The sequence below is a fragment of the Natator depressus genome, chromosome 27, assembly GCF_965152275.1.
Source record: "Natator depressus isolate rNatDep1 chromosome 27, rNatDep2.hap1, whole genome shotgun sequence".
In the NCBI taxonomy this organism is placed as follows: domain Eukaryota; kingdom Metazoa; phylum Chordata; order Testudines; family Cheloniidae; genus Natator; species Natator depressus.
Window position 1 is genome coordinate 10,980,712 of NC_134260.1, and position 27,336 is coordinate 11,008,047.

The 27,336-nt window shown below is 61.3% G+C and overlaps 1 protein-coding gene across 1 annotated transcript; it reads left to right on the forward strand.

Annotated features, from left to right (window-relative positions):
• The first annotated feature begins 11,999 nt into the window (after positions 1 to 11,999).
• OSBPL7 (oxysterol binding protein like 7) lies at positions 12,000 to 26,846 on the forward strand. The gene is made up of 23 exons (XM_074941014.1): positions 12,000 to 12,161; positions 12,447 to 12,621; positions 13,191 to 13,313; positions 13,960 to 14,013; positions 14,347 to 14,460; positions 14,646 to 14,768; positions 14,967 to 15,093; positions 15,290 to 15,393; positions 15,977 to 16,069; positions 16,463 to 16,592; positions 17,023 to 17,147; positions 17,808 to 17,915; positions 18,261 to 18,392; positions 19,611 to 19,692; positions 20,335 to 20,657; positions 21,081 to 21,218; positions 21,625 to 21,688; positions 21,885 to 21,963; positions 22,060 to 22,204; positions 23,353 to 23,497; positions 24,669 to 24,795; positions 24,982 to 25,104; positions 25,553 to 26,846. Exons 2-23 carry the CDS (start codon positions 12,523 to 12,525, stop codon positions 25,659 to 25,661), a joined length of 2,667 nt encoding a protein of 888 aa, XP_074797115.1. The 5' UTR covers positions 12,000 to 12,161; positions 12,447 to 12,522; the 3' UTR covers positions 25,662 to 26,846.
• The last annotated feature ends 490 nt before the right edge of the window (positions 26,847 to 27,336 follow it).

A 27,336-nucleotide genomic window follows, 5' to 3' on the forward strand; every position in this document is an offset into this window, starting at 1 on the left:
TGCTACAGCCCAGTGCCTTCCTAAGAGCAATGGCAGGCACCCTGCCCCACGGGCCAGCGGGACGTTAGCAAAATAGCATTCATAGTATAGTCAAGTGGCAGCCAATCTGTCCTCTTCGCTGCTGTTTGCAGGGTCTGGGTAGCAATGGGGAATTGAAGATGTGGAGGCAGATTTTAGCCCTGATGTAAATGGGACTAACACCACTGACGTGAGTGGACTTGTGCCTAGCTGAAGCAGGGCTGCGGATGGCATAAATCGACAGGCCTGCTGTGGAAAAGGCTTTGTCCTAACATTGTCAACGCCGCCAGTTAAATTGTTATTGGCGTAGGCCCCCGATTTTTTTTTTCCCCCCCTGATAGCTTTGGCCGCAAAGTTGCATGGACTGGAGCCAGGCAGTAGCAGTGACAATACTGCCTGCCGCCTCCAAAGATGGAAAAAATCTGAAAGCGGGTTCCGGCTTGAGTGTTAACAGGCGCCTGTGGACAGCTCCTTCGTCTGTGCTTTGAACTGAGCTTTGCAAAGCATCGAGGCCTGGCCCCAGCCTGGCTGTCGGGGTGAAATGGGAGGACTAGTTAATAAACACTGTTTTCTAGAATGTCTGGGCTGCGGGAGTCTTTGTCTGAGGCTTTGCTCTTAGGATTTTTACAAAGCTGTTCCCCTTCCCCTCCCTTTGACTCCTTTGCTGGCTTCCCTTCCAGCTGCAGTATGACCCACTTGGTGTTGGTGCCACAGGGCGCTGGCCTGAAGCCTTCTTTAGGCAGAGCACAGAGACCTCCCTGATCCTCAGCCCAGCCCAGCACAGGCAGGGAGGGAGGAGGAGGTCAAGTTTCTTTACCAACTCAGTCAGCCTCTGCTGAGTCTCCAGGCACAGGGAATCCTTCTCCTGGCAGATGAAGCCTGGGTGGCAGAGCATCTCACAGGTCTCCTGGGAGATTAAAGAGCAAAGTCTGGTGTTAACCTGAGCTTCTCCTGCACTCCGAGATGTACTAAACTCTCTGGATGTCAGGTGGTGATCTCGGCGATTACATGCACCAGTGCCTCTTGCAATCTGTACAGTAAATGGGTTCAGTCTTCGCTTTAGTGAGTGAAGGAGGGTAGTAGTCTTTGGACTTCTCCAGCACCTTCCATCCAAGGATCTCAAACCCCTTTACCAATATGAAAGATGGCAGGAGATTGTTGTCTGCTGGGGAAACAGAGGCACAGCTGGGATGTGGCCTGCTCCCAGACACGGGGGATTTCTACTCAGCAGTGGCCTGTGTGTGTGGAGTGTTGTGTCTTTCTGCTTCCCACCAACACTGATGTCAGAGTTATACTTAGCTCAGGGTAACAGGATGTGGCAGAGCCTGAAACAGAACCCAGCTCTCTGCCTCCACTTCCTGCCTGACAACCGCACGGCCATCCTTTTGCCTGAGAGGGAGCTGCTGCATCTTCTCACAGGGGTACCTGGATATGCTCCCTGGGACCTGTAGACCTCTGCGTCTCCCAGGCTGCTTCAGGCTCGCTCCCTTTGTTATCACTTGTAGCATAAATCACTTGATATCCCTGAGCCTCGGCATTGCTATAGGAGTCTGGGAGGGCCGATCCCTTCGCTACTCACGGCTCTTGTTCCCGGATACAGGACCCAAGTCCAAGCAAGTGTGGTGCTCTCCTGATTAGCAATAGGGAGCCTGATTGCCCCTGGCGACCTTGGCTGCTAGGGACAGGAGATCAAAGGGGGCTGGCTGTGACAGCTCTGTCCCAAACACAGTGAACTCACGAGGCAGCCCGGTCCCCTTCTCAAGGTGGGCGAATGTTTACTTCATGCCTTTGCTCTGCTTGGCAGCCAGGAAAGAACAGTATGTGCTGCTAATAGCCTTTTGGTTGACTGTAGACCATTTCCCACCCCCTCTCCCGCTGATCTGATACAGCCGTGAAAGACCCTGCTCGATGGCACGTGATCTGTAAACATCAACAGTGGCACTGCATTTTCAGATTGTTCAATGGGTGCCCCACTGCTACAACTGTGTGTGGGGGAGAGAGAGAAAATACTTGTCACAAGGCACCGAAGTGGAAATTCTTCCGCCATTAGGCTTGGCACGTGGCATTTTCTGCTGGTGCTCCCATTGCAAATTGACTGGATTTCTCCCTCCGCAATACCTGAGTGATAACAGCTCTGAAATCTGCACTGAGGTAGGTGGGGGGGGGGGGGGAGGGGAGAGGAAGGTTTTGTTTTTAAAAGGGGGTTTTGTGTGTTTAAAAAAAAAAAGTCATTTTATGTTTGTTTTGATGAAAACAGGTGACCAGAGAGAGCTGCTGGAAGCAGGGGTTGGTTTTAGCCATTGGATCAGCAACATTCCTCATTCTCCATCCTCCTTGATGCCACTGCAATTTAGTTCCTTCTAGTGGCTTCTTGGACTCTGTATCTCTACACTTGCAGCTGTGTCCCTGCTGTGCTTTCCTACTCCCTTCCAGAGATAGCTGACGATATTAACTCTGATCTCCGAGATGCAAGGGGCTTGGGTCCTGTCTCCCTGGAGGAACCAATCTTCTCTCCACTTTACTTTGTGCTGCTGTAGCAGTCGAGATAAGGGTGAACATTTTCTGAGCTTTTTGGCAGAAAATTGGGGTTTCAGCTACATAAAAAGTGTTTTTTTCTTCCCATGGAAAAGTTTGGTTTTTGGCACAAGATTGAAATCCGAAATATTTTGGGCAAAATCCAAAATATTTAAGTTACAAAATGCTGCCGCCATGCCTCATGGGAGTTGTAGTTTAAGTGCTTCACACTCCCATTCTCTGTCAGTTGAGCTTCCTGGCTGGATTGCACCTCCCATGATGCACTCCCAACAGGGGAGATAGTGATGCATCATGGGAGACCTAGCCTATAGAGGTGAATGGGAATACGAGGCACCCAAACTACAACTCCCATGAGGCACTGCAGCACCATTTCAAAATAGAAACATTTTGGTTTTTGGCCAACCTCTGTCAGTTTGATTTTTGGCCCAAAACTTGAAATTATCGGCCGTCTTTGAGGTCAGCCGGGGGCTCTCCAGCCAAGAGTCCCGAGAGCTAAACAGCTGAGCATTGTCAGCGTGCAAGACTTTGACTCTGGAGCTATTGTGCCAGTGGGAGAAGAAAGAAGGTGGAGGACTATGTGGTTAAAGCACTAAAGTGGAAGTCGATTCCTGTCTCTGCCATGGTTTTCAGTGGCCTTGGGGAAGTCACTTGACATCTGAGCCTCCATTCCCACTGTGTAAAATTGGCAGAGGTTTGAGTGTGTGTGTGTTATCCTTCCCAATTCCTACCTCACAGGGGTGTTAGGAGGCTATGTTAATCGTGGGACAATCTGAAACCATGATGAGGGTGACCAGCATGACAAGTCCAAAAGGGACGCAGCCTCTGTGCAGATAGAGTGCCAGCCCAGCTCAGCTCTAGCAAGGTCCTTCACATGATCTGGCCAACTCTTCTGTGGCTATGTCTCTTGCTGGTGATCTTAGGCCACTGAAGCTTGTGGTGCCCATGTGGTCACCGGCCCTGCAGGGGCCGTCCTGGGCAAATGCCCTTTGTTCCTGCATGCTAATAACATGTCTCTATCAAGACAGCCACTCAAACTGAACCAGTGTTGATGGAGGTGGTTGGTGGGGTCAGCCACAACGATCCTCTTTGCTGATCTTGTCCTGCCAATCAATATGGAGCAACCGACAAGTCGTTCTGTTCATCCCTTGTGGCTCCTGAGAGACGAACGCATTTATTTGGGCATAAGCTATCGTGGGCTAAAACCCACTCCACCAGATGCCCAAATAAATGTGTTCGTCTCTAAGGTGCCACAAGGACGCCTCTTTGTTTTTGCTGATACAGACTAACACGGCTGCCCCTCTGAAACCAGTTGTTACCCCAGGTGACACCCTGGTTTTGGGTCCAGCCTGTTGAGCTGGTACTGCCCCGAGCGGCGGGGTGTGGGGGTCCGCCCTGGTGAGCGGGTCCTGGCCCAGAGGGGACAGGGTTGGGGTGGGTTCCCCCTTGACGCCACGTTGCCCCAGGGGCGGGTTTGGGCCGGTTCTGGCGGAGCCTCTGCGGCCGTCCCCGCTCCGGCAGGGGCGCTCAGCCCGAGAGACCTCCCCGGCCGGCCCGGGCAGCGCCCGCTCGGAGAACAGGACCCTGCCCGGGGAGGCTGGACCGGGCGGGGTGTGGACCGAGCCCGTTCCGGTCCAACGCCTCTCTCCCGAGTCCTCCACGGAGCAGGGGGGCAGAGCCGAGCCGAGCCGCGGCAGGAGCCATCGGGGATTAGGGGCGAGGGACCCGCGGCCGCTTTCTTCCGTGTTCCGGCTTCCTGCCGCCAGCCGCGGCGGCGCGGGGCAGGGATGCGGCCGGGCGCCGGCGGCGGGGCCGCTGCGGGGCTGGGGATGGCCCCGCACGTCTAGGTAAGGGGCCGGCCGCGCCCCCCCTGGCTCCGGGCCTGGGCGGGGGAGGGCTGGGATCCGCCCCCCCCCAACCCCCTCGGCTGGGGTTCAGCAGCTGCCCAGGCTCGGGGTTGGGGGGCTGGACACGGGGGGGGGGTCCTGTCTGTCCGTCCGTCCGTCCGTCGGTCCGTCCGTCCCACCTCCTGGCCGCTCCAGGGAGGGGCTCTGGGGGGGTCTGCTCCCGGCTCTGGGGGTGCAATAGGCTAGCTGCGGGGGTGGTAGCGCCTGGCCGCCCCCGTCCCGGAGCAGGGACCCCGGTGTGCTGGGCGCTGTCCCCGGTGAGGGCAGCCGGGGACCGGCAGTCAGGACGCCTGGGTTCTATTCTCAGCTCCGGGAAGGCAGGGCCGGCTTCGGGGTTAGCGCGGGGGACCGGCAGCCAGGACGCCTCGGGTTCTGTTCCTGGTTCTGCCACTTACTTGCTGAATGGCCGTGGGAAAGTCACTTTTTCCCCCCCTCCTGCCTCAGTTTCCCCCATCTGTAAACTGGGGTAGCAACACTGGCTGAAGTGCCCTAAAGGAGGATTAGACAGTGTTCTGAAAATGCAAAGGGCCAATTCTTAGCCGTTTGATTGGGCCGGGCTGTTGCCCTGCTGTCCAGCCCAAGTGTAACTGTGATTGCATTCTGCCTCCTTAAATTCCTCCCCCAGTTTCACTCGGGTACAGCCGTCTCCTTCCCTTCCTGTCCTAAACCTGGGGCTCAGCGTGGCTGTAGAGCAGCCGCTGCGTTCCACCCCAGAAGCGGCTGCATTTCAGAGGGCCTGGGTGACGCGACGCTCAGACGCTTCCTTTGGGCACATTGGCAAAGCCCTCTGGGGTGAAAAGCACCGTAGGCATCTTGGGTATTTTTAGCAGCGGCGGTGAGTGACACCCGAGTGGGTACGCAGATTGAGGCGGCAGGCATGGCGGAAATTTACAGTGAGCGGAGGGAGATGGGGCCTCCCCGTGGAGCACGCCTCGTTCGGTTCATTCACACGTGCCTTGTGGCTGTTTGTGCGACAGCAGCGCCCAGTGCCGGGCGCTGTCCAAACCCAGGCTAAGAGATGGTGCTGGCCCTGAGGGGCTGATAGATTGGAACGACAAGGCAGTGAGGGGGGGGCCAGATTTTCAGAGCAGCTCCGGGCCAGCGCTCGGCACTCGCAATCCGGGCCTTCAGCACCCACTTGGCAAACCTGGTCTGTGCCTAGTCCCGGAACCAAAGCCCTAGGTCTAGTCTCGCGTTTTCAGGTTCAGCCTCGTTTTGCAACTCCAAAGGGACCTTTCCATGCCCCCGCTGCCCTTAAACCCTTTCCACCTCCTCCCCTCATCTTTGCACACCCCCAACACAGCACCTGTTTCCTGACTCCAACACCCCTTCCCTCTGCCTGTACGGAGCCAGGCACTCCGGGCTTTGTGGCCTGTGGTGACCGCTCCCCCATAAACCGAGAGGCAGTAAAATCAATGGGGCACATCTTCAATGGGGGAGGGCAGTTGGGTTCAGGATGGAGTTTGGGGGTGGCTGTCAGATCAGGTGGCACCATGGCTGGACAGGCCTTAAGGCTATCGCTGGGGTGCTAGCTTCGCACACCGTAGCTGTGCCAGTTTCTAGAGCTTCATTCACAGATTATCAGCAGGTCACCCAAGGTAGGAGGGTAAAGAAGGGGATCTGCCCTCATGAGCTGCCTGCATAGGTACTGAGTCACCGCTGGCCACGTGCAGGAAATGCTGAGGAAGCAGAATGGGGCAGGGTAGTTGGGAGGATGGAGTTTGCACTCTGAACCCAGCTGCCTGGCAGCTCCCAGGTAATTAGCTGTCGAGGGGAAGTTGCACTTGTCGTTGGAAGAGAAGCCAAAATAACTCTTAGCGGGTTTTTCTCCACCCGGAGTAGGAGTGACGCTGGGCCCTTCTCCAGCATTTTCTACTTGGGGATCTCAAAGTGCTTCATGTGTGTTGGGGAGTTAAGACTCAAAATCCCATCTGAGGTGGGTCAGTATCGTTATCCCCATTTCAGATGGGGGAAACTGAGGCACGGGGGGATGGGTGTGACTTGCCTGGAGTGAGACAGTGGGTTAGTGGCAAAGCTGGGAGTAGCACCTAATAGTCCTGGTTCCAAGACACCCCTGCTCTAATCACTAAACAGAGTTGGGATTAGAACTCAGGAGTTCCTTGGGCCCTCTGCTCTAAGCACTAGACCCCACTGCTTCCCAGAGCCAGGACTGGCACCCAGGAGTCTTGGGTCCCAGTCTCCTGCTCTAACCATTAGACTCACTGCCTGAAACTTCTGTACTTTTTAGCCTGTCATCTGAATGTAGACCATGGGTGGGTGTTTGTATATATAATTATTATTTGCATTATCAAAGCACCAAAGAGCCCTAGTCAGGGACCAGGACCGTGCTGAGCCAGTCGCTGTGCTATATATGTATTTACTCTCCTTTTTATGTTTCACGTGGTAGATCACATTAAAATAATTTAGTGAACAGAAATTTGCTCGGAAAATGTCAGTTTCCCTCCAGTTTGAGTTGCATCTGGGTTTGTGATCAGCGTGTGCTGGGTCTGGGTGACTGAGATTTCAGTTGGCATAAAAGCTGGAGAAAATGTGAATGTTGTCAGGAGATATTTTGGGGTGTGTGTGGGGGGGAAGGTAGGTGTTGGCCCCCCTGATGCCCATACCCTCTGGTTAGGAGACTCAGCTGTTGACTTCAGTGGGAGTCAGGGACTGCTGGGCTCTGTTCCCAGCTCTGCCACTGACTTGCTATGGGACCCTGGGGAAGTCACAGCCCTGCTCCGTGCCTCAGTTTCCCCTCCCACCCTGGTCTATTCAGCCAGTGAGCTCTGTGGGGCAGGGACTGCTTCTTATTATGTGCAGGTGCTGCTATCATGCAAACAGACCCTGACCCATGTCTCAGGCTGCTTCCCAGTATTGAACTGAAAGTGGCGAGAGGAGGTTGTGGGAAGGGAGCGGGGTGGAGGAGTGAAGAGTGGTGGGCCAGGAGAGATGGCGAGGAGGGGTGCAGGTCTGGGGTCATGGCAGCTCTCTGTGTGGGGCGGAGGGGGCAGCAGGCAATCGTGGGGGGCTGGGCTGTGCCTGGCATTCCAGCTGGTGCTTCCCGGGGCTGGGAGGTGGAGGGAGTCGGCTGATGTGGGTGTCAGGGATGATCAGAGGGGGCAGAACGCAGTGTCCTGGAGAGATGGCTGAGAGGCCCTGGCCTGGGCTTGGAGCTGCTGGAGGAGGCAGGATCCCAGGGTGGGTGGAGAGTTTGGCCCTAGGTCCTCAGAAGTGTTGGAGGGACCTGTTCAGTCCCTCCAGCAAGTCCCCGTCCCCATCCTTCCCAAGGGGGCGTTTGTGGCACCCACAGTGTGGTCCAGGGCACACATTTGCTGCCTTTGTTTCCTTCCTACTCCCCGTTGTGGGCTTATTCTGGGGGGATTTGGAACACTGTCTTCAGCTTTCCTCGGGGGCAGCGCGCGCTGCCGGGGTCGCAGCAGGGGACTTTGAGTTAGGACTCCTGGGTTCCTTTCCCGACTTTGGGAGGGGCGGCTGTAGAGCTGGGAGTCAGGACACCTGGGTTCTGTTTCAGCTCTGGGAAGGACGTACTGTGTGTAGGGGCTCATGCTGGGGGACAAGACTCAGGACCCTGGATTCTGTTTCTAACTCCCCCACCGCCCACTTGCTGTGTGATCTTGGGCAGGTCGCTTCCCCGCTCTGTGCCTCGGTTCCCCTTCCCCCTCCCCCCCATCTATAGTATATTCCCCAGATCTCTGCATGCAAACGGTATAAACACAGAGGCCTATGAGCTGATGGGGAAGCTGGGAAAGGCCCAGTGCCGAAGGAGTTAAACCTTCCTGAGGCTTGTGAATGACCCTGTTGTCATAGCATCAGGGACAGGCAAGGTGTAGAACTCTGTTAAACTCCCACCCACGCAACCCCCCTCTGCAGAAATACAAAGTTTTGTTTGCGAAGGGAGGGTGCAAAGGAGAAGGACAGGGAGGGCCAGGTGCTAAGATTCCCCTCCCCCACCATGTTCCCTCAATGTCACCACACCTGCTTCCTCCCCAGGTCCCCGCTTGGCCTCCCCGGGGTTGTTAGCAGGGATCCTGCCAGCTGCCGGGGGCCCTGGGTCATGGCTTCCTGGGGAGCAGGAGGGTGATGGGGAGTAGCAGATGGGAGATTCCTAGCTCTCCGGTGAGTGGAGACACCTGCCGTCCTCTTCTGAGGATGAGGGGTGAGGAGGCAGAGACATGGGGAACGGGGGATGTCAGTGATGGATGGACAGTCAACCTGTGGAACTCACTGCCAGGGGATGTTGTGAAGGCCAAAACTAGAACGGGGCTCCAAAAAGAATGAGATCTGTTCATGGAGGACAGGTCCATCCGTGGCCATTAGCCAAGATGGGTAGGGGACGCAACCCCATGCTCTGGGTGTCCCATAGCCTCTGACTGCCAGAAGCTGGAACTGGACGACAGGGGGTGGATCACTCGATAATGGCCCTGTTCTGTGTGCTCCCTCTGATGCACCTGGCATTGGCCACTGTCGGAAGTGGGCTCGATGGCCCGTTGGTGTGACCCGGCGTGGCCGTTCCTATGGACCTGTACGCTCGTGCGCGGCATCGCACCCTGTCATTTTATACGGACAGAAGGGGCTATTCCATCGTCTAGTCTGGCCCTCCGTATAGCTACAGGCCATTAATGTTCCTCCTGTGTTAAATCCAAAGACTTCAGCTCGACGAAAGCATTTCAATCCTCAGGAGACTAACCTGCCTCGGCAGAGACTGCGGGGCCTCTGCAGGGTTGGTCGCAGGGTTCGTGCCGGCTGTGCCCAAGGCCCCTGCCGTGGCAGGGAGTTGATCAGGTGTGATATGCCCAGGTGATCCCAGCAGGAGCCCGGTGCCCCGTGCTGTGGAGGAAGGAGAATCCAGCCCATGAGGTCCCTGCCAATCTACTCGGGCTGGGGGGGCGGGAAATCCCGTACAAACCCCAAATCTGGCAACCAGTCTGACCCTGAGCAAGTCAGCGGGACACGCCAGCCGGGCATCGAAGACAGGGTCACCGGCCACCTCTGATCCTCCTTCAGAGGCAGGCTCTTAACCAATCCAGATGCTTTTCCTCTGTTGTTAACCCATTGTAGACCACCTGGTCAGTCTATCTTGCTGTGAGAATTATGTATCGAAGTAGGAAATGAAGCCATGAATTCCCACGGCCGTGGCTCTTTTGGGTAATGTTAATTTGGCTCCTGAACCCCTGAGGTCTGAGTATCGCTGCTCTAGACACTTGTGTCCTGCCTCGTGGGGAGGGGAGAGGCAGAGGAGACGAAAGCTCCTGGCCTGAAAAGGGGGGTGGGAGGGGAGAGAGACAACACCCAGATCGGACCCTCACTGGGGCGTCCTCTCCCGCTCGCCCACAAACCCCTCTCGTCTTCTGCTTGCTCCCCGGGCTCGCCCATCATCTGCACAAGTCCCTCTCCTGTTCAGCCCTGAAGTGTGTGTGTGTGGGAGAGAGTTCGCCCTCTAGTGACCGGGCCCACGGCTGGGGGGAAGGAACCTGCGACTGCTCTCCCAATGGCGGGCTAGTGCAAGGGGACGTCCAGGGTTCAAATCCTGGCTCTCCAAGGTGGCCATATATTGTTACGTGATCCTTGGTCCCTCTACCAGCTGACGACTCCTGACGGGCTGTGGATGAGCTGGGACGAGTGGATGCTTTGCAAGCGGTGCAGAGTCCCTCCTGCCACGGGCAGGTCGGGACGGGGGATGATAGAATCCACGTCTCTCCCCAGTCTGGCCAATCCCTAGGGCCTGGGATTGGAGTTTGCCTGCTTAGCATCCCCAGCAGTGGGTGAGGGCACCTAGTTTGCTTATGAGAATGTGCTATGGGACTGTGTCAAAAGCCCTATTAAAACCAGGCTAGATCACTTCTACTGTTTCGCCCATGCCTAGGCCAGTAACCTTGTGAAAGAAGGAAATTAGATTGGTTTGGCATGATTTGTTCTTGTCAAATCCATGCTGGCTAGTCCTTATTACCCTGTTATCCTCAAGATGCTTACAAACTGACTTGTTTGCTCCAGTATCAAGTTGGACTGATGGGTCAATAATTCCCCAGGTCCTCTTTATTACCCCTTTTCAGGATAGGTCCTGTGTTTGCCCTCGCTAATCCTCTGGCACCTGACCTGTCCTCCTCGAGTTCGCAAAGATATTTTCTCACATTTCCAAGCTTGATTCAGCTAGTTCCTTAAGTAGCATGGTGTGAATTTCATCAGGCCCTGCTGACTTGAATACATCTAACTTACCTAAATGTTCTTTAACCCGTTCTTTCCTTCTTCTGGCTTCAGTTCCTGCCCCCTTGTTAATGTTAATTGTGTTAAGCATCTGGTCAGAATTAATCTTTGTAGTGAAGACTGAAGCAAAATAGGTATTAAACACCTCTGCCTTCTTGATGTCAACATCCATTATTAGCTTCCCTTCCCTGCTAAGGAGAGGACCTTCACTTTCCTTTGTCTTTCTCTTGCTCCTAATGTATTTATAGAACCTCTTTTATGCTTCTAGCTAAGTGTAACTCACCTTGTGCCTTTGCACCTGGGCCATTCGTTTATATTCATCCTTAGCAATGTGTCCACATCCCACTAGGCTGTAGATCCTACTAAAGAGGAGAGGGTAGAAGCTGATCCTACTCTTTGTGGGATTCCCTTTTTGATTTTCAGGTCATTAAAGAGTTCCGGATGGATCCCTACTGGCCCCTCACTATTCTGGCTCTCTTTCCTTTGCACCAGGATATTTGCAGAGCTTTGTGCACCCCGGGGCCTGCCGGGTATTCTCCACAGTGGTCTCCGCTAGTTAGAAGAGCCTTCCGCTCCATGCCTCCTACCATGGAGACACTTCCATAAGCTAACGGCATCTCCCTGAGGCAGCTACCCCTAGCCCTGGTGCTCCTTTGCTATGCTGCAGCTTACAGACGGTGTGCCAAGCAGATGCAGCTTCTCAAGAGCCTTCTGTATCGCGGTGAGATCTCTTAGGGCTGTGGAAGAGTCTGCCAAGGGAAGTGGGGGAAGCTTTGTCCCCGGGGACCCTTAAAGCTAGACAGGACAGAGGCGCAGGAAAATGTGTTGTCAGGAACAAGCCTGCCAGGACCGAAAAGGTCTCTTCTGTGTCCAGCTCCTGTGATCCGACGTTCCAACGGAGAGCGAAGCCCCCCGGAGCTCTCGCTTGCATTTCTGAGCAAAAAAGACAAGCCAAAGGGCCGGATCCTCAGCGGCTGTAAATGTGCCTCTGTGGCACTGTTTTGATTTACCCCAGCTGGGGATCTGGCCCCACGAATGCAGTCAGGTGACACTGCACGTACCCCTGAGCTGAGCGGATCAGAGCTGGCTTGGCCACACAGTACTGTCTGGATCTGGTGGTCTCCATGGGAATAAGCTGGCTTTTAGCCCAAAGCCAGCCTTGGTAAGGCTCCTGCTTGCAAAATAAAAGTCCTGGGGGGGCTGCAGGGGCGATCGTTGTTCGTGCGGGACGTGCGAGGTAAAGGTCTGTGTACAGTGGGGTACGTGCTTCCCTGGCCAGAGGTCCAGAGTTCCCACTTCTTAGCAAGATGAGACTGAGGCAGAAGGGAAGGCGCCGGGGTCTGCCCCTGACTGGCTAAACTCTGAAGGCGAGATCCTGCATCTGGTTTAGCGTCCACTCTGCGGAGCCCTATGCGAGCGGGATGAGAAATTTGCAAATAGCCCCTTGTCCGTGGAGGTGTTAGAGATCCCGTGGCCCTTCTTGTAAGTGCCAGGGTGTTCGCGCCAGCGTCCAGGCCAAATTCCAGAACTGGACCGGAACAGAAGGGGGCTGCGGGCTGGGAGCGAGGCGCATCGGTAGAGCTGGGCCGGGTTCGAGGGCTGGAATAGCAGGGGGGCTGCAGGTCGGGATCAAGATGTCTGCCCCCCCCTCGGAACCTGCCTGTCATTCTCATGGGAGCGGCAGCTCCAGGAAGCGGGTCACAATGTCGCCGCGGCGCCACCGCTCCCAGGCCGTAACAAGCCGGGGTTTGGTTTCTCTCCCCGCAGGAGGGCTCCGAGCTGGCGATGAAGGTGTTGGCCTGACACCGAGGGCCGTCCTGTTGATGAGAGGGAGCCCCCGGCCATGGGCAGCCACGAGAAGGAGCCGGCCTCCCCCCGGAGGGCACCGGCGCCATCCAGGTCCAACAGCATCGTGTCTTCCAAGCACAGCAGTGCCCACCAGGTCCGGCATCTCCCCTCCCTCTCGCCAATGCTCCCACCAGACCCTCCCCTGCCCCCGGGACCAGAGCTAGGCCAGGGAGCCTCCTCTCCAGAGATCCCTGGCAGGGGGGACGGGCAAGAGGAGGGCTGGAGACCTCGCCCCAGAACCGGCTGCCCAGCCCCCAAAAAGCGGGGCCAGCCAGAGAGGAGGCCTGTTTGCACCAGGGGTCTGACGCCACCCATCAGTGACTTGGGAGCCAGGGATGTTCTCCTGGGCCCGTGTTGCATTAAGCTGGAGCAAAGGCAGGGACTGGGAAGAGGTCCGACGGGGAACCCAGCCCCCTGCTGTCCCCACCCGCAGTACGGCACGGCCGTTTCCTAGTGCCGAACGGCGCTGGTGCCCCCACAGCCCTGGGTGGTGTGTGTGCGAGACAGAGAGAGATCATGGTCCATCACGCCAAGGAACGCGCGTCCCGGGGCACTAGGGAGCAGCGCAGGGGTTGCTATAAGACTTATCTCCCTCGGCGCCCGGGGGTGGGCAGCGTTGCGGCCTGTCCGTTCCCAATCAGACCCCCCACCCGTGTGCTGCAGGGCTCCGAGTGCTGGGAGGTGGTGGACGAGCCCCAGGGCAGGATTGGGCCCGGCCAGGAGCTGGAGCGGCACGAGGGCTACCTGCTGAAGAAGAGGAAGTGGCCCCTGAAGGGCTGGCACAAGGTGAGAAGGCGAAGGGGGGGGATAGAAAACCACCCCCCTTCCACAACCCGGCACCCCGCTGTCACATCACTGTCTCCTTGCAGTGCAGCTGGGGGACTGCGAAGGGAAACTCGGGGCATTGTCCCAGCAGGGGGCGCTCTTCCCCACGCCGGCGCTGATCGAATGCCCCAGCAAGGCCCTGCCTGCATCATTACAGAGCCCAGGGATGGGGGGTATCTGGCTAATGCTGGGGCGTTTGTTGACCCTGGTTTCCTTGGTCAGCTCCCAGCTTGGGTGGTTACGTTCTGCCTCCAGGGGATTTCCCTCTGCAGCTTCATGGTCGTCCTTCACTTCCTGTCCTAAACTGCCACGCGTTGTTAAATAGCTTCCAGCCCAGGCCTGGCTGCATTTCGCGGCTCTGTGAGCCATCCGTGGGCAGTGTGGCTGTTAATTGGGTCCTACACTCCACCCCAGAGGCGGCTGCATTTCAGTGCTGGTGGAAGCGATTCCTGGATGTCGTTTGGAAGGTGTTTTGCATCCTCTAGGTGCCTAGAATCCAGCGCGTGAGCAGGGCTTCTGGGGGCAGATCATGCTGCCCTCTGCCCCCGGCGTCCCCACCCTCTCCTCCCTCCTTCAGCCTCGTTTCCTTCTCCTCTTCCTCCCGCAGAGATACTTCGTGCTGGAGGAGGGGATCCTGAAATACGCCACCACACGCCAGGATGTGAGTATGGCACAGGGCTGGGTGCCTGTCCTGGCCTCTGGGCAATCACGGGGCTGGCCGGGGGCCAGGATCAGTCTGCCTGGGGGAGGGGTGCTGGAGCCGGCTTGCAAGGATCCTATGGATCGCACCCCCATTTCACCACCATCCCCCTGCCCCAAGTGGGAATGGTTAGGAAGGGGTCTCTCACTGGGGACCTTTCTTCCCCCGATCCAGGTGGGGTGAGGTGGGTGAGTGGCAAACTGAGATGCAGGGGTGGAATCCCATGTGCCCGGGCACTGCCCGGTGCCCGCTCGCACCCCAGCTGACCTGGGCCTGCAACCCCGCCCCTTCCAGGTCCTCAAGGGCAAGCTGCACGGCTCCATCGACGTCTGTCTGTCCGTCATGTCCATCAACAGGAAAGCGCAGCGCGTGGACCTGGACACGGAGGAGAACATTTACCACCTCAAGGTCCCGGAGCTCGGCCTGGGCACGGGGAGAGCGGGTGGGGGAGGGAGGAGACGGGATGGGGAGAGCGGGAGTGGGTGGTGGGTGGGGAGAGGCCGGGGCTGTGGAGTGGGGATGTCTATGGGGGGTGGGTCACACCGTCCCATCTGCCCTCCCCCCCAACTCTCTGGGATCTCCCCCTCCTGCAGATCAAATCCCAAGAGCTCTTTAACAGCTGGGTGGACAAGCTGTGTTCCCACCGCCGGGCGGAGAAGCCCAAGTGCCCTGCGCCCATGGGGGCCCCGGCCGGGCGAGTCCTGCCCCCCGCCCAGGTGAGCGCTGCCCATCTGCTTTGGGAACATGGGATGGGACTGGGGGCTTCCATCTGTGGGGTGCGTGTGAGGGTGGGGTGGTCATGGGAGACTCTGCCCCTTTGGGAGATGGAACCCAGGCGTCCGGGCCTCGCCCTCCCCCTATGGACAGAGTCTTCCCCTGGGGGCTCCCCTAACCCCTACCCCTGTCTCCCCCAGGGCTATGGCTCCTGGAACCGCGTCCTGCCGTTGGATGGCGCCCCAGCCCTGTCCGCGCTGAGCAGCCCCCGGGACAAGGTGAACGCCTGGCTGAAGGACAGCGAGGGGCTGGATCAGTGCTCGGCAGGTGAGAGGAGTGGGAAGGCTGGGGCTGGGGTGTGGAATTCGGGGGCTGTGGCACCCGACCTGAAGGGCTCTTTAGGTGCCCCGTCCCCCTCCCCAAGCGATGGGGGTGGGGAGTGTGGCACCCACTTGCTCTCGTTCACTGTGACTGCTTCCCTGTTTCTCTCTGTACCTGGCCCCCGTCTGCCCGCCCATCTCAGAGCTCTCCGAGTGCCAGGGGAAGCTGCAGGAGCTGAACAAGATGCTCCAGAGCCTGGAGACCTTGCACCGCATCCCGTCCGCGCCCCTCATCTCCAACAGCCAGGTGACTGGGGGTGGTGTGAGGGCTGGAACAGGGGGGATGGATCCTTCCTGTAGGGCAGTGCTGGCTCTCTAGGGATACCCTGCAGGGCAGCCGGGGGCAGTGCTGAGATCAGTGTCCGTACTGCTGAGAGCGGAGAAGACCCCAGATCACAAAGGGGAGCCCAGGGGAGGGATCGTGCCCTGAATCCATGGTGATGGGCTCTACGCAGGGTCCTAGGTGCAAAGCCATCCACATGGGTGGCATGAGTCTGAGCTTCCCATGGGCTGTTGGCAGCGGGTGGGGCAGGGCAGTGGGGATGCCGATTCACTAGCCAGGTGCAGCATGGTTGTTAATTGGGCCCTGTGCTTCACCCTAGAGGTGGCTGCATTTCACACTCAGCGAGCGATCCCTGTGTGCCACTGGCTGTTAACTGGGCCCCGTGCTTCACCCCAGAGGTGGCTGCATTTCACGCTCAGCGAGCGATCTCAGTGCACCACTGGCTATGGCATCACAGCCCTGTCACCTGAGTCTGCCCCTCGGCCCCCCCCATCCATGGTTCCTTCCCCTCTTGCCAGGGGGGTCTCACGCTCTCTCTTGGTTACAGACCTCAGCAGCTGCAGAGAGACCCAAAAAGGGGAAGCGAACCACCAGGATCTGGTGCACCCAGAGCTTTGCCAAAGACGACACCATCGGCAGGGTGAGCGGGGCTGTGCTTTGTGGGGGGGAGGGCCTTGCTGATTCGACTTTCCCCAGACCCATGCCGTGCTGGGTTCGAAGGGTAGAGGGAGGCTGGAGCTGACCATAGGAGAGGGAGGCCCTTGGCAAATGAGGGGGCTGGAGGAGGCCACAGCATGAGACCCCCAAGGTGTGGCCTCGAGAGCCCAGATCCCATGCAGAGCAGAGTCAGGGCTTCCAGGGAGATCCCCACGCAAGCCAGATTCCCCGCAGAAGTGCGGCCTAGGGGCTGGAGTGTTGGGGGGGGTGTCTCTGAGAACGGCACGAAGCCCCTTGCGGGGGGTCAGAAATCAGGCTGAAAGGGGGTGCTCCGTGGGGATCTAACCCTTCCCTCCCCTGCTCCGCGCCCCCACAGGTGGGCCGCCTGCACGGCTCCGTCCCCAACCTCTCGCGCTACCTGGAGTCGAGCCAGAGCCAGCCAGCCTTCAGCCTCCCCCCGGAGTACAGCCAGCTGCCGCGGAGCTTCTGGATCCTGGCCCAGAAAGGTGGGATGGGTTGGGAGTGGGGGGCAGGGTCAGCCGTGGGGACAGGACATGGGGCCTGCTGCTCTGAGGGCACAAGCTGCTTTGCTTTGAGCGAAAGGACCCCCCCCCGTCGGATTGCCGCCGTCCGGGGAGACGCGCAAAGCGCTTTACCTGGTCCAGCCACTGGGGGGAGACAAAGCTCCCTCCACGAGGATAGCTCAGTGGTTTGAGCACTGGCCTGCTAAACCCAGGGTTGTGAGTTCAATCCTTGAGGGGGCCATTTAGGGATCTGGGGCAAAAATTGGGGATTGGTCCTGCTTTGAGCAGGGGGTTGGACTAGATGACCTCCTGAGGTCCCTTCCAACCCTGAGATTCTATGATTCTATGAAAGCTTAGCACCAGGTGAATGTGGGGGACAGCCTGACCTTGTCCCCCCCGCCCCTGTCTCTAGTGCACGGGTCCCTCAGCAGCGTGCTGGCCGTGCTGACCATGGAGAGGAATCGCCTCCAGGAGATGCGGCGGGCGCTGGATTTGCAACGCCGGGCGGGCAGCGCCAGGAACGCAGCCGTGGCTGGGGTAAGGCCCCAGGTGCGCGTGGCCAGGGAGCCGCGGGCCGATCCCAGCTTTGCCCGCGGGCTGCCGGTGTCCCGGCCCCCTGGATGGGTCATGAGCGGGGAACTGAACCCGGCCGCTCTGCTTGAGCTGACGGACGAGGCCCGGGGAAGCAGCAGCCTCGCCTTGCCCACTGCAGCCGCTAGAGGGAGACAAAGACCCTGGCACTGGCGGTCATCGTCCCAGTTCGGCTGCAGTTTGCCGGGCTCCAGACTGGAGCGGGGGTACCCGGGGGGGGGAGATCCTGCGCTCCTGCTCCACCTCCCCCAGGCACCCGCCAGCATGGAGGTCCTGCTAGCTAACGAGACGGAGAAGCTCCGGGTCCTGGGTTCAAATCCTGCACGGGGCTGTAGCGACTGGAAATATGGACCATTGGGTGGCTCTGTGGTTATGGAGCGTCGGCAGGGCGGCCCTGGGGGGGAAGGCTACACTGTGCCACCCGTGATCAGCAGAGCCCGGCAGGTGCCAGGCGGCCCCGCGCCCCAGGGCGTGCAGGAGGCGCCCCGGAGGGGGTGCTGGGCCAGGCCATCGCGAATGGGGGGGTGGGAGGGAGGAAGGAAGGAAGGGACATGCTCCCGGGAGCGGCCCCCCCCTTAAGCGTTCCCTTGTCTCCTCCCGGCCCAGGCTCCCTCGCAGAACCCGGACCATGTGGAGTATCTGCAGCGTTTCCACTCCCTCTCCATCTCCTCCGACGCCACGCTGGACTCGTTCACCTCGCTCCACCCAGACGAGGTCAGGCGCCCTCGGGGACGGGGAGGGAGGGGAGTGAACAAGGGGTGGGGGGGGTGGGGCCGTGCCTGTGGGTCGCTGCTGGGGGCCATCGATGGAGGCGTGCAGCACTGAATCGACCTGCAGATGGCTGTCCAGTCCCCTGGGGGGCGGGTGGGGTGTCTCTCCCAGTCGGGCCTGGGTCCAGCTCTGCCCCTTCTAGCCAGTCCTGCTGCTCCTGGTTCCCTGGGGGGGGCGGTCAAACCTGCCCCTGCCATGGGGGGCCGAGGTCCCCCGGGTGCCACCTGGCATAGCCCGTGCACTGTCAGCGAAGGGTTACGGTGACCGTCCCCTTCTGCCCCCTCGCAGCCTGGGGCCCACCTGGCCAAGGGGCGGGAGCAGCAGCTGTCCAACCGCAGCATCGTCTCGCTCTCCGACTCGCACACCGAGTTCTTCGACGCCTGCGAGGTCTTCCTGTCCGCCAGCTCCTCCGAGAACGAGGTGAGGGGCCGGGCTGGGGGGGGATCCCCGCTGCAGGGCTGTCCTGCACCTGATCCCAGGCCCTGCTGCCCAGGCTGCGTCAGGTGTCTTATCGGTTCCCTCGGGGGGTCCTGTCAGTAGCTCCAGGGGTCTCAGCGGGGTCGACACACCAACGCTGACGTGGGGGCCGGCTGACAGCGGTGGTCCTGTACGCGGGCACACACAGCTGTCCCCACATGTGCATAGGTGTCTCCTCACAACAGCCACACAAGGACACACGTCCACACACACACGCGCGCACACAAGGTGCCGGCGTGGCCGTCAGGGTCACAAAGTTTAGACATCCCGAAGGACCCTGAGGGCGGGGCTAAGAGAAGGGGGAGGGACTAAGGAAAGTGGGTGGGGCTAGAGGAAGCCATCCCATGCAAAAGCCCTGGGCCGGCTTTGTTTGCTGCTTTCCTTTCCTTGGCTGGGTTTGGGTTTTGTTGCACTCATTTGGCCTCTCTCTGTTCTCTCTCTTCCGTCCTCCTCTCCGCCCTGGCCCAGCCGCTGGCCGAGAAGCCCCTTCCCCCCCAGCCCCCCAAATCATCCTCATGAGCTTTTATTTGTGTTTCGTGTAGACGCGACCTTGGTGCATTAGAACCATTATCCGTAGAAACCACGCTCCAGCTCCCGCTCTCTGCCTCTCCCCCACCCCCCACTTCTCCCCCTTGAAACCCCCTCTCCGCTACCCCCCTGAAACCCCCACCCCGATCCTGGGTCTTCCGCGACTGAACCCCCAGCTCCCAGATGACCCCCCTTCCTAGATTCTAGCCACCTCCCTGCCTGCGTCTAGTGCGGGGGCGCAGGGACCGGAGCCTAGACAGCCCCCTCCTGCCCTGTCTGTGCTTTGGGGCAGGGGGATTCTGGCTCCCAGGAGCTTAGGTTGAACCAGGCTCCCAAATTTGGAGTGGGGTAGCAGCCAAATGCACCCGGGGGCCAGTACACGGCCCTCTCCTCCCCCCCCCGCCCCAATTCTCTGGAGCCTGGGGGCTGCTCCCCAGCCGGCTCCGAGGGTGGGGGATTTTGCCCCACCGGCTCTAGGGGGAGCGGGGGTGTTTGTGCTTTAACCCTCCCTCCCATCCACGCAGCCTTCGGCCTCCCCACACCCCCCCTCCCCGGCTCCCCAGCTCCCGGCGCCCTGCGCCAGTTCCAGTCCCGTTGTTGCCAACCCGGCCTCTGACCTTTCTGCCCCTCCAGGCCTCGGACGACGAGTCCTGCCTCAGCGAGGCCACCAACAGCCTCTCCGACGAGGCTGGGGGGGACGGGCGCCTCCAGAGAGGTATCGGGCGTGGGGGTGGATCACCAGGGGTTGGGAGAGGTGCTGGATGATGTGGGGGGCATTGGGGAGAGGGAGATGTTGGGGGGGCTGGTGGCTGGGGGATGGTTAGGGGGTGATGGCTGGGGGGAGGGGCAGGGGACAGCCTTGGGGGCTGACAGCTGGGGGGAGGTTAGGGGGTGATGGCTGTGGGGAGGGGGAGAGGTTGGGGGCCGATGGCTGGAGTGGCTGATGGCTGCGGGGAGGTTAGGGGGTGATGGCTGGGGGGAGGGGGAGAGGTTGGGGGCCGATGGCTGGAGTGGCTGATGGCTGCGGGGAGGTTAGGGGGTGATGGCTGGGGGGAGGGGGACAGGCTTGGGGGCTGATGGCTGGGGGCAGGTTAGGGAGTGATGGCTGTGGGGAGGGGGACAAGCTGGGGGGGGCAGATGCCTGGGGGAAGGTTGGGGGGTGTCGGCTGGGGGAAGGTTCGGGGGAGGGGGAGAAGCTGGGGGGCAATAGCTGAGGGAGGGGGCCGGGCTAGGGGGGCCGACGGGTAGGGGGAGAAGCCGGGGGTGGTGGCTGGGGGGAGGGGAAGGGGACAGGCTGGGGGGGGGGCGGCCGATGGCTGAGGGGAGGGCCCAGTTGACTGCCCCCGCCCGCCCCCAGCAGGCCGAGGCGGGGCGGACGGCGGGCCGGCCCCCTGCGCGTCCGAGACGGGCGGGGGGGCGCTGCCGGCTCCCCCGCCCCTGCCCGTGCCGGAGCCCGCGCGGCTCCCGCGCCGGAGCCGCCTGCCGGCCCCCGGCCTCCCCGCCGGTGACATCAGCTTCTGGAACATCCTGCGCAACAACGTGGGCAAGGACCTGTCCAAGGTGTCCATGCCGGTGCAGCTCAACGAGCCGCTCAACACCCTGCAGCGGCTCTGCGAGGAGCTGGAGTACAGCGGCCTGCTGGACGCCGCCAGCCGCTGCGCCGACCCCTGCGAGCGCCTGGTACGGCCCCTCCCCCAAGCCCTCTGCCCCGCTCTCACCGGAACAGACCAGTTCTCGGGGGGGGGGGGGGCCCTTCTTCCGCCTAGCCCGTCGCTGCGGGGGGTTCCTCGGCTGGCCACGTTCCTTCCTGACCCCTCCGGCTCGGGCCCTGAAGCATGAGGGTCGAAGGCCCGGGCAGCTCCTTCCGCAGCCATTTGTCCTCATTCCTAGAAATGTCTAATCCATTCGCCCTGCAGCAGGGAGTTCCACCCATTCATAGCCCTTTCCGCATCGTCCCACCTCCACTACATGAGTGGAACACGTCTCTCCCCGTAGCTGCCCCTCCACCCTCTTAGCCCTGCCCACAGCGCCACCTCCCCTGGAGCATGGGCGTTACTGCCAGATATGGACCAGGCCCCAGTGACTCTCTTCCCCCCACCCCAGGTCTGCGTCGCTGCCTTTGCTGTCTCTGCCTACGCCTCCACCTATTACCGTGCGGGCAGCAAACCCTTTAACCCTGTCCTGGGTGAGACGTATGAGTGCGTTCGGCCGGACAAAGGCTTCCGCTTCATCAGCGAGCAGGTACTAAGCCGGCTGGCCAGGCTGAGGCGGGCGGGACACAAGGACAGGAGTCAGCCACTGTAACAAACTGACAGTGGATGTGACCCCCCTGCCCTCTCCTGGGCGGAATCCAAACTGCCTGCTGCATGTGTCATGAGCACCGTACTGCTCGCAGCTGGTGGGGATTCGCTGGGCGTTAGTTTGTCTCTCTCCCACAAGAAGAACACCCGGGGCACAGAGGAGAGGTGTCCATAGCTGAGAACGGAGATGGGGGGTGGGGTGGGGGCTGCAGAGGAGAGAAAGCTCTCGTGCAGTCGGTGGGGGGATTGCACCTTCCCCCAGCCTCAGCTCTCCAGCAGAGGACACAGATGCGTGACGCTGGCCTGGGTGAGTCATGGCTCTTCCTTTCTCTCCCCACTGCCTGCAGGTTTGCCACCACCCGCCCATCTCCGCCTGCCACGCAGAGTCAGACAACTTCATCTTCTGGCAAGGTGAGAACCAGGGGATCAGGGCTGGGTCAGAACCGCCCCGGCAGCGGGATTCCCTGCCCTCTGCGCATAGGGACGTGGGACCAGGGGCTGGGGGTGGGTCAGAGCCAGGTGGGAGGAGTGCTCCTCTGTGCTCAGGAGCGCGGGTTTGGGTCAGCACCGCCCTGAGCGCGCGCCCGTCTCTCTCTGCTCCCTCCAGACATGAAGTGGAAAAATAAATTCTGGGGCAAGTCCCTGGAGATCATCCCCGTGGGGACCGTCAATGTCAAGCTGCCCAGGTGAGTGACTCCCGGGGCTGGCGAGCCCCTGCCCACCCCCACGGTGCCGGGCCCCTGCCCCCCAGCGCCCGGTAACTGTCTCTCTTGCTGGCCAAGGTTCGGGGACCACTTCGAGTGGAACAAGGTGACGTCCTGTATCCACAACATCCTGAGTGGCCAGCGCTGGATCGAGCACTACGGCGAGGTCCTGATCCGCAACACCAGGGACAGCACCTGCCACTGCAAGATCACCTTCGGCAAGGTGGGGGGCCGGCCCCTCGGCCCCCAGCCCCCCCGCCCCGTAGAGCGGGGCCGGCCCCCTCGGCCCCCGGCCTTCCCTCCAGCCTCCTGCTCCACAGAGCAGGGCCAGGCCCCACGTCCTCCCTCTGCCCCCACCTTCCCTCCAGCCTCCCACCCCATAGAGCGGGGCCGGGCCCCACATCCTCCCTCAGCCCCCTGCCTTCCCTCCAGCCTCCTGCCCCATAGAGCGAGGCTGGGCCCCACATCCTCCTTCAACCCCCACAGCCCCCCTCGGCCCCCAGCCTTGCCTCCAGCCTCCCGTCCCATAGAGCGGGGCTGGGCCCCACATCCTCCCTCGGTCTCCGGCCTTCCCTCCAGCCTCCCGCTCCACAGAACAGGGCTGGGCCCCACATCCTTCCTCGGCCCCCACATCCTCCTTCAGCCCCCTCTGCCCCCTTGGCCCCCTGCCTTGCCTCCAGCCTCCTGCCCCATAGAGCGGGGCTGGGCTCCACATCCTCCCTCCGCCCCCACATCCTCCCTTGGCCCCTTGCCGTCCTTCCAGACTCCTGCTCCACAGAGCAGGGCCGGCCCCCACATCCTCCCTCGGCCCCCACATCCTCCCTCGGCCCCCCGTCTTCCCTCCAGCTTCCCACCCCATAGAGCGGGGCCGGGCCCCACATCCTCCCTCGACCCCTTGCCTTCCTTCCAGCCTCCTGCTCCACAGAGCAGGGCCGGCCCCCACATCCTCCCTCAGCCCCCACAGCCTCCCTCGGCCCCCTGCCTTCCCTCCAGCCTCCCACCACACAGAGCGGGGCCAGGCCCCACATCCTCCCTCGGCCCCCCTCCTTCCCTCCAACCTCCCACCCCACGGAGCAGGGCTGGGCCCCACAGCCTCCCTCGGCCCCCATACCTCCCACCCCATAGAGCGGGGCTGGGCCCCACAGCCTCCCTCGGCCCCCACACCTTTAGGGGTGGGTCAGACCCCCCTTCCCTCTCCCACTCACCCCCTTTTAGCTTCTGCCCCATCTTCTCTTTGCTCCCAGCCTCCCCGTTTCCTTCCCCCCCCCCGTTCACTCCTCCTTTCTCCCCGCCTGGCATTTCTTCCCCTCTTCCCCCTTCTCTCTCCCCCCCCATGTCTCTCCCCCCCTAACCCCTCCCCTCCTCCGGCAGGCCCGCTACTGGGGCTCCAGCGTCAACGAGGTGCAGGGAGTGGTCCTGAGCCGCGGGGGGCAGGTGATCCACCGGCTCTTCGGCAAGTGGCACGAGGGGCTGTACCGCGGCGCGCCCCCGGCTGGCCAGTGCCTCTGGAAACCCAGTAAGAACCGGGGGCTTCTTCCTGGGGGGATCGGCCTTCTATAGGGGACGGGATAACCGCCCCCTGCAGGGACAGACCTCCCACCCCATAGGGGCCATCCCTCCATAGGGGACTGGATAACCGCCCCCTGCAGGGACAGATCTCCCATCCCATAGGGATCGGCCCTCCATAGGGGACTGGATAACCGCCCCCTGCAGCGACAGACCTCCCATCCCATGGGGTCCGGCCCTCCATAGGGGACTGGGAAACCACCCCCTGCAGGGACAGACCTCCCATCCCATAGGGTCCGGCCCTCCATAGGGGACTGGATAACCGCCCCCCACAGACCTCCCACCCCATAGGGGCCATCCCTCCATAGGGGACTGGATAACCGCCCCCTGCAGGGACAGATCTCCCATCCCATAGGGATCGGCCCTCCATAGGGGACTGGATAACCGCCCCCTGCAGCGACAGACCTCCCATCCCATGGGGTCCGGCCCTCCAAAGGGGACTGGGAAACCACCCCCTGCAGGGACAGACCTCCCATCCCATAGGGTCCGGCCCTCCATAGGGGACTGGATAACCGCCCCCCACAGACCTCCCACCCCATAGGGGCCATCCCTCCATAGGGGACTGGATAACCGCCCCCTGCAGGGACAGACCTCCCATCCCATAGGGTTCGGCCCTCCATAGGGGACTGGATAACCGCCCCCTGCAGGGACAGACCTCCCATCCCATAGGGATCGGCCCTCCATAGAGGACTGGATAACCGCCCCCTGCAGGGACAAACCTCCCATCCCATAGGGATCGGCCCTCCATAGGGGACTGGGAAATCGCCCCCTGCAGGGAGAGTCGCCCCCCACCCCTTAGGGATCGGCCTTCTCTAGGGGATTGGGACATCACACCTATAGCTTTGGCCTCCTTTGGGGGACGGGGGGGGGTGTGCTGGCCCCTGCAGGGACAGCACCTCCAAGGGGACTTGTGGGCAATAGCCCTGCACCCCATTACCCTCGTTGCACATGAGGTTTGGGGGGCCCAGGCAGGAACCCCAGTCTGGGCTGTGAGGGAAGCGTCCCGGCTCCCAGCCTCACGCCCCGGCCTGTCCTCGGCGGGGAGAGGGGTGCTCTCCAAGGGTGGGGGGTTGGAGTGGGAGGGGTGCTCAGAGGCCGGCTCTGTATCATCCCCCGCGCAGATCCCATGCCCCGAGAGCACGAGAAGAACTACGGCTTCACGCAGTTCGCCCTGGAGCTGAACGAGCTGACGCCGGAGCTCAAACGCTTCCTGCCCTCCACGGACACGCGGCTGCGCCCCGACCAGCGGTGAGTGTGCCGGGGGTGGGGTCCCCCCCCTCCCTAAGGCAGCCCCATCTTCTGATCCGGTGGGGTCTCGCAGGCTCGGGCTGGCTGAGTCCTTGCGCATCTCCTAGGGGAGGGGGGACGTGGTAGAGGGGGTGCAGCTGAGACCCCACAGCTCATTGCAGCTGTGATTCCCCCGCCCACACACAGGTACCTGGAGGAAGGCAACGTGCAGGCGGCAGAGTCCCAGAAGCGCCGGATCGAGCAGCTGCAGAGAGACCGGCGCAGGGTGATGGAGGAGAACAGCATCTCCCACCAGGCCCGCTTCTTCAGGTACCGGCCCCCTGCCCGGCCGCGCCTGCGAGCCACCTCCCTGCCCCGCTCGGAGGAGGGGACCCCAGGGCCCGCGTGCGGGTCCCCAGGGGGCTGGGCGCCGCTCCGGGGTGTTGTGGGACCCCCCCACCCCCGGGTCCTGGCTCATGCCAAAGCCACACTGTGGTCGCAGGAAACTGGAGCAGGAGAGGGGGCTCCGGTCTGGGAGGGGCCTTGGGACTCAGAAATGGGGGGAGCCCCTGGGATATTTTGGGATATTTGCTGGGGGGGGAGCGGGGAGCGAGGTGGGGTTCGGGCCTGGACGCTGGGCCCAGGTTAGTCGCAAGGCCCGGTCCGCCGTTGTCTGCCCGGCTCTCTGGGGCGCCCCCCGGGGGGCTGAGTCCTGCCCCGGCACGGCCAGGACCCCCTGCGCCTGACCACGTCCTTCCCCCTCCCCTCTCCTCGGCAGGCGGCAGACGGACCCCGGCGGCAAGGAGTCCTGGGCCAGCAACGACACCTACTGGAAGCTGCGGATGGAGCCCGGCTACGCCAGCCTGGACAGAGCCGTGCTGTGGTAGCTGCGGGCGTCCCGGGGGCCGCCCTGCCCAGCGCTCTGTGCCCCTGCCTCCCAAGCACAGATGGATTAGTGGGCAGGGGTGGGCCCCCCCCGCGCTGGACAAATACAAGGAGGGCAGGGCACTGGATCCCGGCTGCCCCCTCTGGGGTCCGCTGGGACATTCGCCCGGGTGCCTCGGCAGTGCCCCCCAGTGGACAGGGTGAAGATGCCGCGTGCGAAAGGTGTCCTGGCCCTTCCCGGGTCCGCCCAGCTCCCAGCCCATCCCCGTCGCTGCTGTCTGCTGGCGGACAGCCCGCACCCCGCCGGCACCTCATGGACCGTGGGGGGTGCCAACCCGATGCACTTAGTTCTGCCTTCCCTCCCCACGGGGGGCACCACAATGTGGGGGCGGGGGGGGAAGCTTTTATTTTTCAAATTCTTTGTATTAATTTAAACAAACCTGTACACAGAGGGGCCTGAATTGGGATCCCAACTCAGCCCCGGGGCAGGGTGAACAGCGGCAGATGGGAGGGTCTGCACGGGAGATGGGAGAATCCCGGAGAGGAGCAGAGCCAGCTGTGTTACCTAATGGTTGGCCTCAGGACTCCTGGGTTCCATTCCCAGCTCCAGGATGGGAGTGGAGTCTAGTGGTTAGAGCAGAGGAGCTTTGGGAGCCAGGACTCCTGGGTTCAGTTCCTGGCTCGCCCAGGGCCTGTACGGATGGGTGAGGGGCGTCCCCAGCTGGGAGCGAGGCGGGATGCGGGCGTTAATGACTGACTGTCTGTAGAGCCCTCGGAGCCCCCTCTATTCCGGGGATGGCGTGTTCGCCGCAGGGGAGCTGGGAGTTGTTCCCCTTGGGGCCCCCAAATCTGCTCAGGGCCTGAGCCAGCCCTTTTCTCTCCCTTTTTTGGGGGGCCAGGGGATGCAGGGTCAGAAAGCACCCCGTGAGCACCAATGCTTGCGGGGAGGCGGTCCTGGGCTGGAGCGCTCCGGTCAGTTACCCGCAGGAGGCACCGTGGAGCGCCACCTTCCCACACCCTCACCCGCCAGCATGGGGGGCAGGGATTCCCCGCGTGGCTTGGGGTCCGCCTGCAGGCGGGCAGACCCCGCCCCCTCCCTCCAGGCCCGGTCCTGCTGGGTTTGGCCTTTTGTTGGATCAAACCTTCCACGCCTCTAATAAAGGATCCCGAAGAGCCTGAATGCAGTGTCTCCTTCACCATCACTCCCCCACCTTTCCTCTCTCCCCCCTCCCAACCTGTTGGGGGAGGGTCTTCCTCTCTGCAAACCAGGTCCCCTCCAGCCCACCCATGGGCTTCTTTCCTTCCTGCAACACAGTGGTTTCAGACACTCCTTATCTAGGGCAGGAGGCTTCATTCATTCATGTGGCCTAGGGGTTAGAGCCGACAGCCAGGACTCCTGGGTTCTGGTCCCAGCTGTGCGAGGCGAGTGGGGGCCAGGGGTTAGTTGTGGGCGGGGGTGGTTGTCAAAGTGAGGTCTCCTGGGTTCTGTTCCCCATTTTGCCTTTGGATGCAAGTCACTTGTCTCTGCCTCAGTTTCCTCACCAGGCTGGCTAGAGCTAATTCACGGGTGTAACGTGCTTGGGAAGCCCCAGCTGGAAGGTGCTGGAGCCAGGCAGGGCTCCTGGTGCATGCCCAGCAGGGGATGGCGTGTTGCACGGCCCCCGTCAGTGAATGAGC